Source organism: Cricetulus griseus, chromosome 4 (genome assembly GCF_003668045.3).
Source record: "Cricetulus griseus strain 17A/GY chromosome 4, alternate assembly CriGri-PICRH-1.0, whole genome shotgun sequence".
Taxonomy (NCBI): Eukaryota; Metazoa; Chordata; class Mammalia; order Rodentia; family Cricetidae; genus Cricetulus; species Cricetulus griseus.
Window position 1 is genome coordinate 77,370,621 of NC_048597.1, and position 12,883 is coordinate 77,383,503.

At 46.6% G+C, this 12,883-nt stretch overlaps 1 protein-coding gene across 1 annotated transcript in view; it reads right to left on the reverse strand.

Moving 5' to 3' along the window:
- The window catches only part of Gna12 (G protein subunit alpha 12), a 102,665-nt gene that overhangs the window by 3,397 nt on the left and 86,385 nt on the right, over positions 1 to 12,883 (reverse strand). The window contains exon 3 of the mRNA XM_027413532.2: positions 965 to 1,015. Within this exon, the coding sequence (XP_027269333.2) occupies positions 965 to 1,015 (51 nt within the window). The remainder of the gene's footprint in view (positions 1 to 964; positions 1,016 to 12,883) is intronic.

The following is a 12,883-nucleotide window of genomic DNA, read 5'->3' on the forward strand; positions in this document are numbered from 1 at the left end:
GAAGGCCTCAGGGACCAGAACATTTGACTACTCATGTCACAGTTTTGCCAAAAAGCCAACAGGTTGTGGCCAACACTGTAGTGACTGTCCACTACACTATGAGGACAGAATAGTGAGATACAGACTAAGACATTCAAATGGATGAATAATATGGGTATTTCAGTCAATAAATCAAAATGGGGGGGGGGAAACCCAGCAGGGAGGAGAAAATCTACAGACAACACATTTCAGTGACATTACCCACCCGTGATGAGTGGGGCTCATCAGGATGTCAGTTCTGCTCAAAATGTTAAAATAACAGTATCACCAAGGAAAATTCACCAGGCAATAGGGAGAAGTCTCAAAACTGCCTGGATGTTGGCCAGCACTGGGGAGCCTCTGCTAGTTCTTCAGGAGCACTATGGTGGTGTGACTGTGCTTTTCAGTTTTGTTAGCCATGTACACTGATCTTATTGTCATGTTTTATTGAGACAGGACCTCCCAGGCTGGCCTCTAACTCTTGATCCTCTGGCCTAGGCCTGCTGAGTGCTGGGATATCATTCCACCACATCTAGAACCAAGAGTTTGTGAGGAGGCAGTGACAATGGAGGTGCTCTTGGACAGCCAGGCAGGTCACTGAGGCTGGTTGGGAACAATCACCACTTTTCCTGAGGTTTCTCCATACTGCTTGCCTTGGAATATGCTATAAATTTTCTACCAGAGTGACAGGAAAGCCTCCTTTGGCAATAGCCAGGGCTCCTCTGTTTCTCACAGTGCATGGGGTGAAGCCATACTCATAGGGCAATTTCTTCTCTAAGACCAGGTATGTAGAGCTGGGAACATAACAGATGGAATAACTTATAGAAACTAGATGTGATAAGCTGGTCCATGGTGTTGCTGGAGCTGTTGTCTGCTTTGGTCTACACACCAGGTGTTCTAACCCTAGATGGTAGACTAAGGTGGTAGGAAGAAGTGGGCTACTCACCAGCTGGCCAATCCGGTCTAAGTTATCCAGGAAGTACTTCACTGATTCTCCCTGTCATGAAAAGAAACAGTCACAGCTCAGTCTTGATGGAGGAAGCCAATGTAACAAATGAAAGGATGGGGTAGGGGTGGGGGATGATGACAGGGCTATTCTGCTGTGCAAACAGGAAAGCAAAATCTAGGAAGGCAGAAAAGTGTCTACATCAGACTGGCCTGTAGCAACTCTGGAGAGCATTTTCTTGGTTAATGATGTATGTGACATGGGAGTGCTAAGCCTACTGTGGATGGTGCCACCCCTGGGCAGGAAGTTCAGGGTTGTATAAAAAGCTGGATGAGCAAACCAGGAGAAGTGAGACAGTGCTTGGTGTTCTTCCACAGCCTCTGCATCAGTTCTTGTCTCTAGGTTCCTCCTTGAGTTCCTGCTCAGTCTTCCCTCAGTGATGAGCTGTGAGGTGAAGTGTAAGGCAGATAAATCCTTTTCCTCCCCCAAGCTGCTCTGGGTCACAAAAAATGGAAAGCAACTAGGATAGTACAGATAGTTTAAAATATAATACAGGTGTGGTGGTACACATCTATAATCCCAATGCTTGGGAAGCTGAGACAGAGTTACCATAGCTAGGGCCAACCTGGGCTACACAGAGAGTACCAATCCAGGTAGGCTTATAGAGCAATACCCTATTTCAGAGAAACAAAACAACAACCATGCAAAAGTGATCCCCAAACCCCACAACTTAAAAACAAACAAAAAGGCTGGGTGGTGGTGGAGCATGGCTTTAATCCCAGCTCTTGGGAGGCAGGGGCAGGCCGATCTCAGTGAGTAGCCTGGTCTACAAAGCGAGTTCCAGGACAACCAGGGCTGTTACACAGAGGAAACCCTATCTTGGGAAAAAAAAAAAAAAAAAAAAAAACCACCAAAAAAACAGGAAAGAAAGAAAAGCTGTTTCAGGGGCTACAGATGTTGCTCAGTTGCTGGAGTGTTTGCCTAGCATGCAGTATGAAGCCCTGAGTTCCATCCTAACACCATACAAACTGGGTGTAGTGAGCACACCTATAATCTTGGCACTTGGGAAATGGAGGCAGGAGGCCACCCTCAGCTATAGTGACAGTTGGAAGCCAGCCTGTGATACAAAAGGCTCTGTCTCAAAACAAGTAAACGAAACAACTGTTTTTCCTGTAGCTTCAGCCCCAGATTCAAATTCTTCTTCTTGGTGCTTCCCTGCAGCCTTCTGGTGTAGATGGTGGATACTGGCATCTCCAGGCCACACCATCAGCAGGGGCTAAAGCCAGAAGGAAAAACCCTGGCTGGTGTGTAGTTTTGCCTATGACACACATGTCCCAAAGGGCTTTGGGTGCTGTCTGTGAAAACATTAAGTCCTAAGGAGAGGGGACAAGGACAGGCAATCTAGTTTCTAGTCGCAATTTGTGATTCGTAACACAGAACAAGGAGAATCTTTAGCGATTATTTCTTCTGGACACAAACTGGGCCACCGAACAACCATGCCCCCCTGTGTGCAATCACTCATGGCCCAGCCCTCTAACTGAATGCCTTTAACTGGGGCATTCACAGGGCCCCAGAGGAGCCCAGAGGCTGCTATGTGGTGACTAATAAGAATGTCGTGTGTGTGTGTGTGTGTGTGTGTGTGTGTGTGTGTGTGTGTGTGTGTGTGTGTGTGTGTATGGTGGTGGGGTGTTAACAGCATACAAAGCTTCCTTTAAAATCAAAGGCTGGGCTAGCAAGATGGCTCAGTGGTAAAATCACTTGCTGCCAAAGCTGATGACCTGAGTTTGATTTCTGGAACCTATGAAGGTAGAAATCAAAAAGTGACTCCAAAGCTTTCCTCTGACCTCTGCACATGTGCTACAGCAGGCATGTGCCTGTGTGTGTGTACACACACACAATACATGTAATAACAATAATTATAAAAAAAAAGTAAGCAAGGAGGCAAGCAAGCTAAAGACTGGAAAACAATTCCTCTATGAATCCCTACAATGTGGCTTTCTAAACTCCATGAGCACCTTCTTCTGAGAGATGGCAGTGGGCCTGGGTTTACCTGCTGCTTTACTTTGTACATTCTCACATGTGTACAAAGGTAAGGTCATATACACATGTGTGCAACAAGACAGCGCCAGGACAAAAACTATTCTTTTACTTTATGCGTCAAAGAGTGCACGTATGTGTGTGTGCACATGCACATGTGTGGAGGCCAAAAGACAATTGGGTGTCATTCTCAGGAAGATTGTCCACCTCCTCTGAAACAAGAGTCCCTAAGTGGTCTGGAGATCATCATCCAGGCTAAACTGGCCATTGAACCCCAGAGTTCCTCCTGTCTCTGCCTACAAATGCTGGGATTACAAGCATGGGCCACCACTCAAACTCAGGTCCACATGCTTGTGGGGCAAATACCCTGCCATCTGAGCTATTTTCAAAGTTGCACATTCTAAGTCTTCCACAAGGAGAGGCCATGGCAGAGCACCCATTATAGCTTGTGGTTTCTGACAAAAAGTTGAGAACAGGGCCAACCAATCCCTAAGTGAGGTTTGTTTCGTTTACACCTTTGAAATGTGTGTGTGTGTGTGTGTGTGTGTGTGTGTCTTACTATGCAGCCTAAGCTGTCCTGGACTAATGATCCTCCTGCCTCAGCCTTCTCTTCTTTGTGTGCTGAGATGCACACAAAGCCTGGCCCTTGTTTGTCTGTCTCTCTGTCCTTTGTCCCAGATGGCCCAGAGGAAGAGGTGAATAGTCACTTCCTTCCTGCTCTGGTGGGGCGGCCACAGGGATGACTCAAAGAGAGGATTTTGTTTCAGGGACAGCAGCACTGAAGTTTCCCTTAATTCAGCACCATGGTAAGCAGCAAAGGTGGTCCTGATGGTTTGCAGCCAAGTTCTAAGGTAAGAAGAGGTATCCGAGGCCCAGAAATAAGCTCTCATGTCTCCAGGCAACATGGGCTCCTGACACAGCAGTTCCCACCCTCCATGCAAGGAAGCAACTGTCCAGAGGCCAAGTGGCTCAACCCCTATGCTGACTATTCCCTCTCTTGGTTCGGCCCACATATCCCCTCCCCCAACACAAAGACAGGAAGCTGCTGGATTGCAGTTATTCCACCACGTCATCTCAGCAGGCTGGACAGGGGTCACAGCTCATAGGCGGGGCCATCCATCTTGGTTTTACTGAGGCAGCAGGATAAGTAGAAGAAGAGGGAGTCCCTATTTGGGGTGTGTGTGTGTGCGCATGCACACATGTATGGGTGACAAAAGACAGTCTTGGGTATCACCCTTGGGAACACTGTGTACCTCCTCTGACCGGGTCTCTCAAAAGTCTGGAGCAGTCTTTGTGTATGCTTTCAAGGTTGACTACTGTGAGACATGTCCCTGTTGCTAACTTAGGTGGTGGTATTAGCAAAAGGAAGGAGTCCCTGTTTAGTGCAGTAGTGGGACAGCACAGATGGGATGTGCACAGGGGCCTTGGAGGACACAGTCAGGGTGGTAGGTAACAAGGTAGAACTGAGAATGGTCTTCATTGACAACTATCAAGAAAGAGAATGGGGACAAGAGTCACATAACTGAGATAAGGGCATAGATGACACATAGACTGCTGAGGACCTGACAGCCCAGTCCTGTCCCCTACCCTCTGCTTATATACATTACACCACCTGTACACTAGGCATCTGCAGCTTTAAACTGCTATATAGTGGCTGTTTGTTTGTTATCCAGCTTATAGAAAGCAGTATTTTAGGGATAGGAAACTATGAGCCATAAAAAAAAAAAGTCATGCTCCCTGTGTGCCCTCAACCCTAGCAGTCCCTTGAGCCTCAGAGGTCCTGTTTACTACATAAAGATACACATCTTCACTCCTTCCAAACCCTTTAGAAATTCTTTTTTTGTAGCTGTTATTTGAGACAAGTCTCACCATATAGCATTGGCTGTTCTGGAATTTGCTATGTAGACCAGGCTGACCTTGAACTCAGAGAGACCTATTTGCCTCTGCCTCCTGAAGGCTGGGATTATAGGTGTGTGTCACAACACCTGGCTTTCTTTTAAGTTTTTTCAATAGTTTATTTATTTGAGTGTGTGCATGCGTGTGTGCCTGTACACCATGGTGTGTGCATGTGTCAGAGAACAATTTGTAGGCACCTTTACCTACTGAGTCACCTCAGCAGCCCAATGTGTATCTGTTTCTGTCTCTCTCTCTCCTTTGGCAGTGGTGGGGTTTCAAGACATGGTTTCTCTTTGTAACAGCCCTGCCTGTCCTCGAACTCAGAGTTCCATCTGTGGTGGGATTAAAGGCATTCGCCACCACTGCCCCGCCCAATGTGTGTTTTAAAAGACTGACTTTGTCAGATATTTCTTCTTTCCTAGCTTAGTGACCCCTTGACTTCCCACTGTCTAGCATCTGTCTAGACTGGCCCCCAGCAATGAGGAAAACCCACCCACCGACTGGCAGAGCTGCTAATAAACAATTAGCAAACCCCATAGCCTGTTGGGAAGTTCCAGCCTTGAACATGGGTGAGTCAGCACCTGTTTCTTCAGCTACTTGTGGAAAGCCCCTGGATTTTCACCCCATACCCAACAGAGCAAAGACTTGGAACCCAAAACACCCAGTAGCTCAAACTCCCAATAATCCTTGAATTAGAAATGAAAACTGAAGAAGCACCACCCCCATCCCCCTCCCCAGGACTGGACTAGAGCCTCACATGCCAGGCAAGGATCAATCACTAAGCCCTAACCACAGCCCTCTTTCTAGTTTTCATTTTGAGACGATCTCTGGCTAAACTGTCCAGGCTAATCTTAATCTTGCAATCCTCCTGTCTCAGCTTCCAGAGTAGATGGGTTGACAGGCCTGTGCTATCAGGTTTAGCTCTGAGAACATTTTCAAAGCCAATACACAAACACAGATATAGTGTGGTATCAGAGCAAGGACACCCTGACACTTTTCACAAGTGAGGGGATGAGCAAGCAGTGCCTGGCTTGTTAGTGTTGGGGGTGTAATTTTAACGCTGAAGAAGTCTCAGGGACCAGGAACCTGCCAGGAGAGTCACTGCTCCAAAGAGGATGGTTCAGACAGGCTGCCCAGTGTGAAGTGACCACCATCTACCTCTAAGTTCAGTGGACATTCAGCTCATCCCTGCCATTAATTAATATAACACCACAAACACACAGGTTATGATCATCATGTGTATATAATGCATCTCAAAAAAATGTAATGTTTGCCTAACAAGTCAGGGCAAAGTTATTATTTTGGGGGTAGGGTGGTGGTGGCGGTAGTAGAGCCTCACACTACTGTAGCCTAGTTTGGCCTCAAACTCAGAAACAACCCTCCATACCCAGCTAGTCACTATTTTTTTTTTTTTTTTGGAGTCAGGGTCTCATGTAGCTCAGGGTGGCTTCCAACTCTCAGAGTGCTAGGATTTATAGGCATGTGTCACCATGCTCATCCTTACAAGTATTTACGCACATAAAGTTAGAATAAAGGCAAAACTAAACACAACACTAGTTATAAAAATTAAAAGATAAGCCAGACATAGTGGCATAAACCTGCAATGCCAGCTCTTGGGAAGACTGAGCCATGGGCATCCCAACCCAGCCTGGGATACACAGAGAGGCCCAGCCTCAGATACTAACAACAAGCCAAATCATATCTCCCTAATGCATATACCTTGCTTCCTAGGAGCCAGACATCAGTTGAGGCCCTCTGCTGTCACTAGCTTTCTTCAACGGGAAAGGCAGGTGTCACTGTCCTCCAGCTACAGATCCAAAGTGAGGAGGAGGTTAAGGAGTGAGCCCAGGTGCAAGCTTTAAGTTCCCACAGTTTACCAGTTAGCAATATTTAGGTGACAAAACACAAAGAATAAGGAAGAAGTGCCCCGAACTCAGGACAAGGGCTCTGCTGGCTTTGGGTTGTGTATTTGTGGAGTTCATTCTGTTTCCACTCAGAACTATTTGGCAACTTTTAAAATGTGTACATGTTTTTAGACCAAAATTTGTAGTTGTCCGGGATGTGACAAGGATTTATATACCTCATTATTTTTTCAGTTTATTATTATTGTTATTTGTATACATGCAGGTTCATGAAGGTTACATAAATTGGTTCTCTCTACTGTGAATTCTGGGGATCAAATTCAGATCATGTAGCTTGCATGGTAAGCACTTTCCACTAAGCCAGCTCTGCAGCCCCTACATTAACTTTCTAATTTTAGGTTAACTTGCCTTCCTGGAACAAATTCAATTTATCATGACTCATTGTATGTATGCACGTATGCATTAATGTAGATGTGCCTGTATACATGTGCACATATATGTAGAGGCCAGAGGTCAACTTTGGATGTCAAAACTATTCTATTGTTTTCTATCTTCCTTTTAAATCTCCTTTCTTATTTTTGTTTCACCTTATTATTTGAGACAAAGTCTTTCATGGAACCTAGAACTCAGCACTTTGGCTAGGCAGGCTGGTCAGTGAACTCCCAGGAGCTGGCAGTCTAATAATCCCTGCAATCCTTAATGAAATCAGGTCTCCATGCCTGTGCAGCAGCTACTTTATCCACTGAGCCAACTCCCCAACCCCTCCTGCTTATTAGGCTTTTTATCGTTGCTTTTGTTTTTTTGGGATAGGCTTTTATTCTACAACCCAGGCTGGCCTCCTGTGATCCTCTTGCCTCAACTTTCTGAGTGCATGTACCACCAAGCTTAGCTGAGAGGCCAAAACAAAACTACTCAGGTGTACTCTAAAATGGCTTTTTGGCATCTCCATGCCATCTGTTTCCTCTTAGCCCGATTAAGTCCACTCTATGAGCAGACATGTAACATAGAGGATCTGAGCTAGTTCAGAACTGATTCCAGAGTAAATCAGAGTGACCAGATTGGGATCTAGGCAACTGGGGGAGAGCTACAAATGCCCCGCCAGCTGGCACTGGTGCTGCCTTCTTTCTGGTTAAGGCAATTTGGTTACTTCAAAGCCACAAGGAATTAGAGCTTGATGTCAGGTCATTCCTGATGAACCCCATGGAGGCACTTGTGAAGGTGCATTTACAAGCATACCCTCAGCCATAGTGTTGGGGTTACAGGTGTGCACAGCCATACCTGGCTTTCCATGGGAGTGCTGGAGATTTGAACCCAGCTCCTCATGCTTGCACAGTAAGTGCTTTGTATTAGCTTCAGTTTTTTTTTTTGTTTTTTTTTTTTAAAGTCTGACAACAAGCAGTTGCCCAAATGGGCTGCTGGAAAAGAAAAACTATCAACACTGCTAAAATTAAAAGCAACAGCTACTCAGGAGGCTGAGGTAGGAGGAACACATGAACTAACCTGGGCAACATATTGAGATCTTGACCCAACCAGCAACAACCCAAACAAACAAATGACAAGCTGGAGCTGCTAATGAAAGTAGTGGAAACAGGTCTGTAGTCATGGCAGTAAGGAGACTGAAGCAGGAAGATCAGTAGTGCAAGATTACCCTGAGATACATAGTGAGACTCTGTCTCAAAAGCTATGAGCTGGAAATGCAGGTTGGTGGTAGAATGATTGCCTAGCATGCCAAGCCCTGGACTCTGATCCCTAGTACCTCCCCTTCCCCCCACTGCCTCCTAGGTATCAGGCACTGGGGAGACTATGTATGTGCCTGACATACTTTATCTTGCTTAATTCAAACATGGTACAGTAAAATCTTGAAGAAACTAAAATTTAGAAGTTAACTTGGCCATGGTAAAAAAGCTAGTAAAGGGTGGGGGGACTACTCAGTTGGTGAAGCATTTGCTGGGCAAGTATGAGGACCCGAATTTGGATCACCATGGAAAAGCTGGATGTAGACACACAGTCACTCTAGCACATGTGTGTCTGTTGTGGGGGACCAAATAATTCTGTTATGAAATATCTTGAGGCCCAGCCTCCAGCTTCAGTAAACAGGAGCACTGGAAAGCTCTGGCCCACTATTGTATTGTTAATGCCAGTAGGGCTACTATTGTTTACCATGGCCTCAGGGTAATATGCCTCCTAGTTTGCATCTCTATTGGGCCTAAGCATCTGAATCGGCCTGCACCTGGGCAGAGGGGCTAGGTGTGTGAGTAACATGTGAGGACAGAGGGTTAGGAGCCAGCTAGCAGAGAGGAGGAGAGGAGAGAAATGGTCTCCTCGCAGCTTATGGCAGGATGGTTAAGAAACCATCGTAAAGAAGGAAAATAAAGAAAAGACTCTAGTTTTACAACATGGAACTGAGAGCTCTTTAAAGATGACAAGATGCCTGTGTTTGGTCTTTATCGCTGCTGGGTTGCTAGGAGTTTCCAGGTCCACGTACCCCCACTCAGGTAGAACCTCTGAAGGAACCAGCTTCCCTTTCGGCAGCCATAACAGCTGAACATGTGCTTCTATGACCTTGACCTAGTCACTAGAAAGTCAGATGCCTGCCTTGTGACAAGGAACCAATCAGAAGTTAGCTGGTGGCGCTATGCTTTACGACCCTGGGTGTGCTTTACGGACTAGCGCACAGCAATGACGTAGAGAGCATAGCAACCACCCTGGGAGGGCCTATGGGCCATAACAACCAGTTGACCAATCAACACAGGGCAAGCCCTCCAAGCCTGGAGGCACACCAATCGCGAGCCTGTGCGTACCCCTAGACACTCCCCTTACGCTGCCCTATAAGATCTTTTGGGAGACCCTAGGAGCCCTCTTTTCTAGCTGTCCGCCATGGCGAGTGGGTGAAAGACCCGAGCTAACATGGGGTTAGCTCGTTAAATTACAATAAAGCCTCATGCAGTTTGCAGCAAGCTCTCGAATCCGCCTGGTGATTGGGGTGACCGTGGTCGTGGCCTGGGACCCCGGATACTTGAGTTTTCGGGGGTCTAACACCTCATGGCTGTCATGACTTAGATCTGAGACATGCCGGGTCACAACAGTCTGTTGTGTGTGTTTCTGTGAAATCCTGTCTCAAAAACTAAGGTGGACAGTGACAGAATACCCAATGTCAACCTCTGGTTTTTACATGTCCACACACATGCATAATAACACTGTAATACACACACACACACACACACACACACACACACACACACACACACACACACACACACACACACACCCACCCACCCTATGGATGACAAAGGCTTTCTGCCCATAAATGAAGTGCAACTGTGTCTCCTACAGACTACAGTAGGCCATCTGAATGGGAGCATAAGCTCCCCTTGAGAAGACCAGGGGCACAGAGCTGCAAGACAATGAGGGGCCAGGCATATGCAAGTCCCTCCTATTTGGTGGTGGAGGCTTGCCAAAGGGAAGGGGTCACATCTTCCTGCTGGATACACAAGGCCTTGAGCTCCCCCACCAGAGGCTGAACAAAAAAGAAAAAGGCTCGAAGCAGTTTCTGCTTGCCAGACCCTGAGTCATTCCTGGTGTGGGGGCAGTGGGCCCTCTGAAGCAAGAAGAGGCAAGCTCTGCCATGCAGCCCAGGCGCTGCGGCCAGCTGGGAGGCCAGGGGGAGGCCAGGGAGACCCAGGCTCCCCTGTGGGGCCTGTCCTTATAAAGAGCCCTTGTGCTGTCTCTCTTGCCTGATGCTCTGACTCCTGGGCCTGTGGCCCCAGGACCACTGACTCAGCAAGCCAGCCCTTCAGCTAGCACTCTCAACTCTGACTTCAGGAGAACAAGGGGCTCAGAGCTCCTTCCTGGCTTCTGACCAGACATAACAAACAGAAGTCGCCTTCTCTTCTATCCTCAGAGTTTCTCATTTCTTGAATGTTCTGCTGATGAGAGATTAGCAGGATTTTATGAGACTCTGCCCTACACACACACACACACACACACACACACACACACACACACACACACACACACACACACACACGCGCACGCGGTGGTGTGTAGAGTGAGTGATAAGTAGGAAGGTTGCTGTCCCCATGCTCCTCAGGAGAGGCAGACACAGAATGACCTCATCTGACCATGAATGGCAGTACACTCTTGCCAACTTGCCAGTGTGACAGCTTCACATGGCAGATGGCTCAGCTGCAGGACAAATAGCCCTCTGAGGGATGCTTCCCTTGTTTGGCTCACTGTGAGTCAAGGCCTTGTCTGACACAGTAAACTCCCTTCATCCACTTCTGTTGCTGTTTGAGGCTAACACTGTGACACACCTACCACTCAGAGCACAGACCCATGTGTACCAGGAGTATTTTTGACACCAATGACCTCAGGGTCTAAGGCTGGCTCAAAAAAAAAAAAAAAAAAAAAAAAAGGTTAAAGTCACACTTCAGCCTTAACAAAATTAAAAATTACCATACGAAACAAAACAGATGTTGCAAAATGACCTTTATCCAGGTCCTCATTTGTCACCAGCAGACAGCTTTCAGTGCACAGTCGCAGGCAGGACTCAAAGGCTGGGTAAAATTACTTACATGAAATTAACTTATCAACCGACCAGAGAGCAAACTACAGCTAACATTTAAGTTTCTTGATCCTCCCTGCCTTTCCCCCTTGTGGATGTGAAGCAAATACCCTGTCCTAGCTTTTTGTCATTTATCATTGGTGTCAGGCCTGGTGTGGTGGTATACATGTATAATCCCAGTACTTGGGCAGAGGCAGGGAGATCCTGAGTTGGAGGCTGGCCTGAGTGACATATGGATAGCCTGTCTCAAAACAAACAAACATGCTAGCCATTCAAGAATGGAGACTTGGGCTTCTGTGACGGCAGTGCCACCTAGGAGGGTGTTCTTCAGAGAACAGTTTGGCATGCTCAGAGCTGAAGCCAGACCACCTCAGGGACACCCTCCTTGGAGAAACATTAGGCATTTACAAAGGAACAGTGCCAGGTGAAGTGTCATCCTCCCATAGCCTGAGCAGTAGGGACTTTCTGGACAAAGCAGACATTTGAAAGGTGTCAATGACTCGTCTCGCAAAGCAACATGTTTTCCACTTTTTTTGGGGGGGGAGGGTTTAACTTGGTAGTTTTGAAAAATTTCAAAGCTTGGTAAATAGAAGTATATCATAGAGTTTGGGTTCTTGAAGCTGGCTGGGGAATATTTGTGATATCAATATTTGATCACATTCTACCCTAAAGTCAATGAGTTCCTTTTTAGAAGAGAACATTCATTGAAAAGTCAAAGGGGAGGCAGGGCTAAAGTGGCAGCTCAGCAACTAAGAGCACATGCTGCTCTTGCAGAAGACCACAGGTTGGTTCCCAGCACCCATATCAGGTGACTCACAACAGCCTTTAACTCCAACTCCAGGCAACCCAATACCCTCTTCTGGCCTGAGGACATTCTGATACACATGTGCATACTAACACACACACACACACACACACACACACACACACACACACACACACACACACACCCACACACACCACTATAAAGAAGTAGTTCCTGGGTTCAGTGTCTATAAATAGTAGCAAGGATAGAAAGGGGAGACATCATAGCAAACTTGCTGTTCACTATTCACAGTTCTCCAAATGTCTCGAAAAGACAAACTCCTCCTCAGGGACTGACCCCACTAGAACAATTAGCAAAGTTATCATCATCAAGACACTCCAGTTCTTATGGAATACAGGGTAATGATGGAAGAATAAAGCCTCCTAACAACATGGTCTGGTGGTTGAGGTCTGAAATCCTAGTCACTAGGGAGGTTGAAGCAGGGAGATCTCAAGTTCATGACCAGGGTAGGCATCTTAATGAGACTGTCTCAAATACAAAGTTAGAAGAGGGCTGGGATGTAACTCTTGGTAGAGCACTGCCCAGAATGTATGAAGACCCAGATCTAAGTGCCAGTATGAAAAAGTGGGATAAAGCTGTTTATAGCAGCACTGTCCTTAGTAGATAAACACTGTTCATCCACACAGTGAAACACAGCAACAAAAATGGATGGCATCCTGATAGAGGATGCATGTATAATCTGAGGGAATCAGAAACGTGGGTGCTAAGCCAAAGGAGTCAGCTATGGGCTGGAT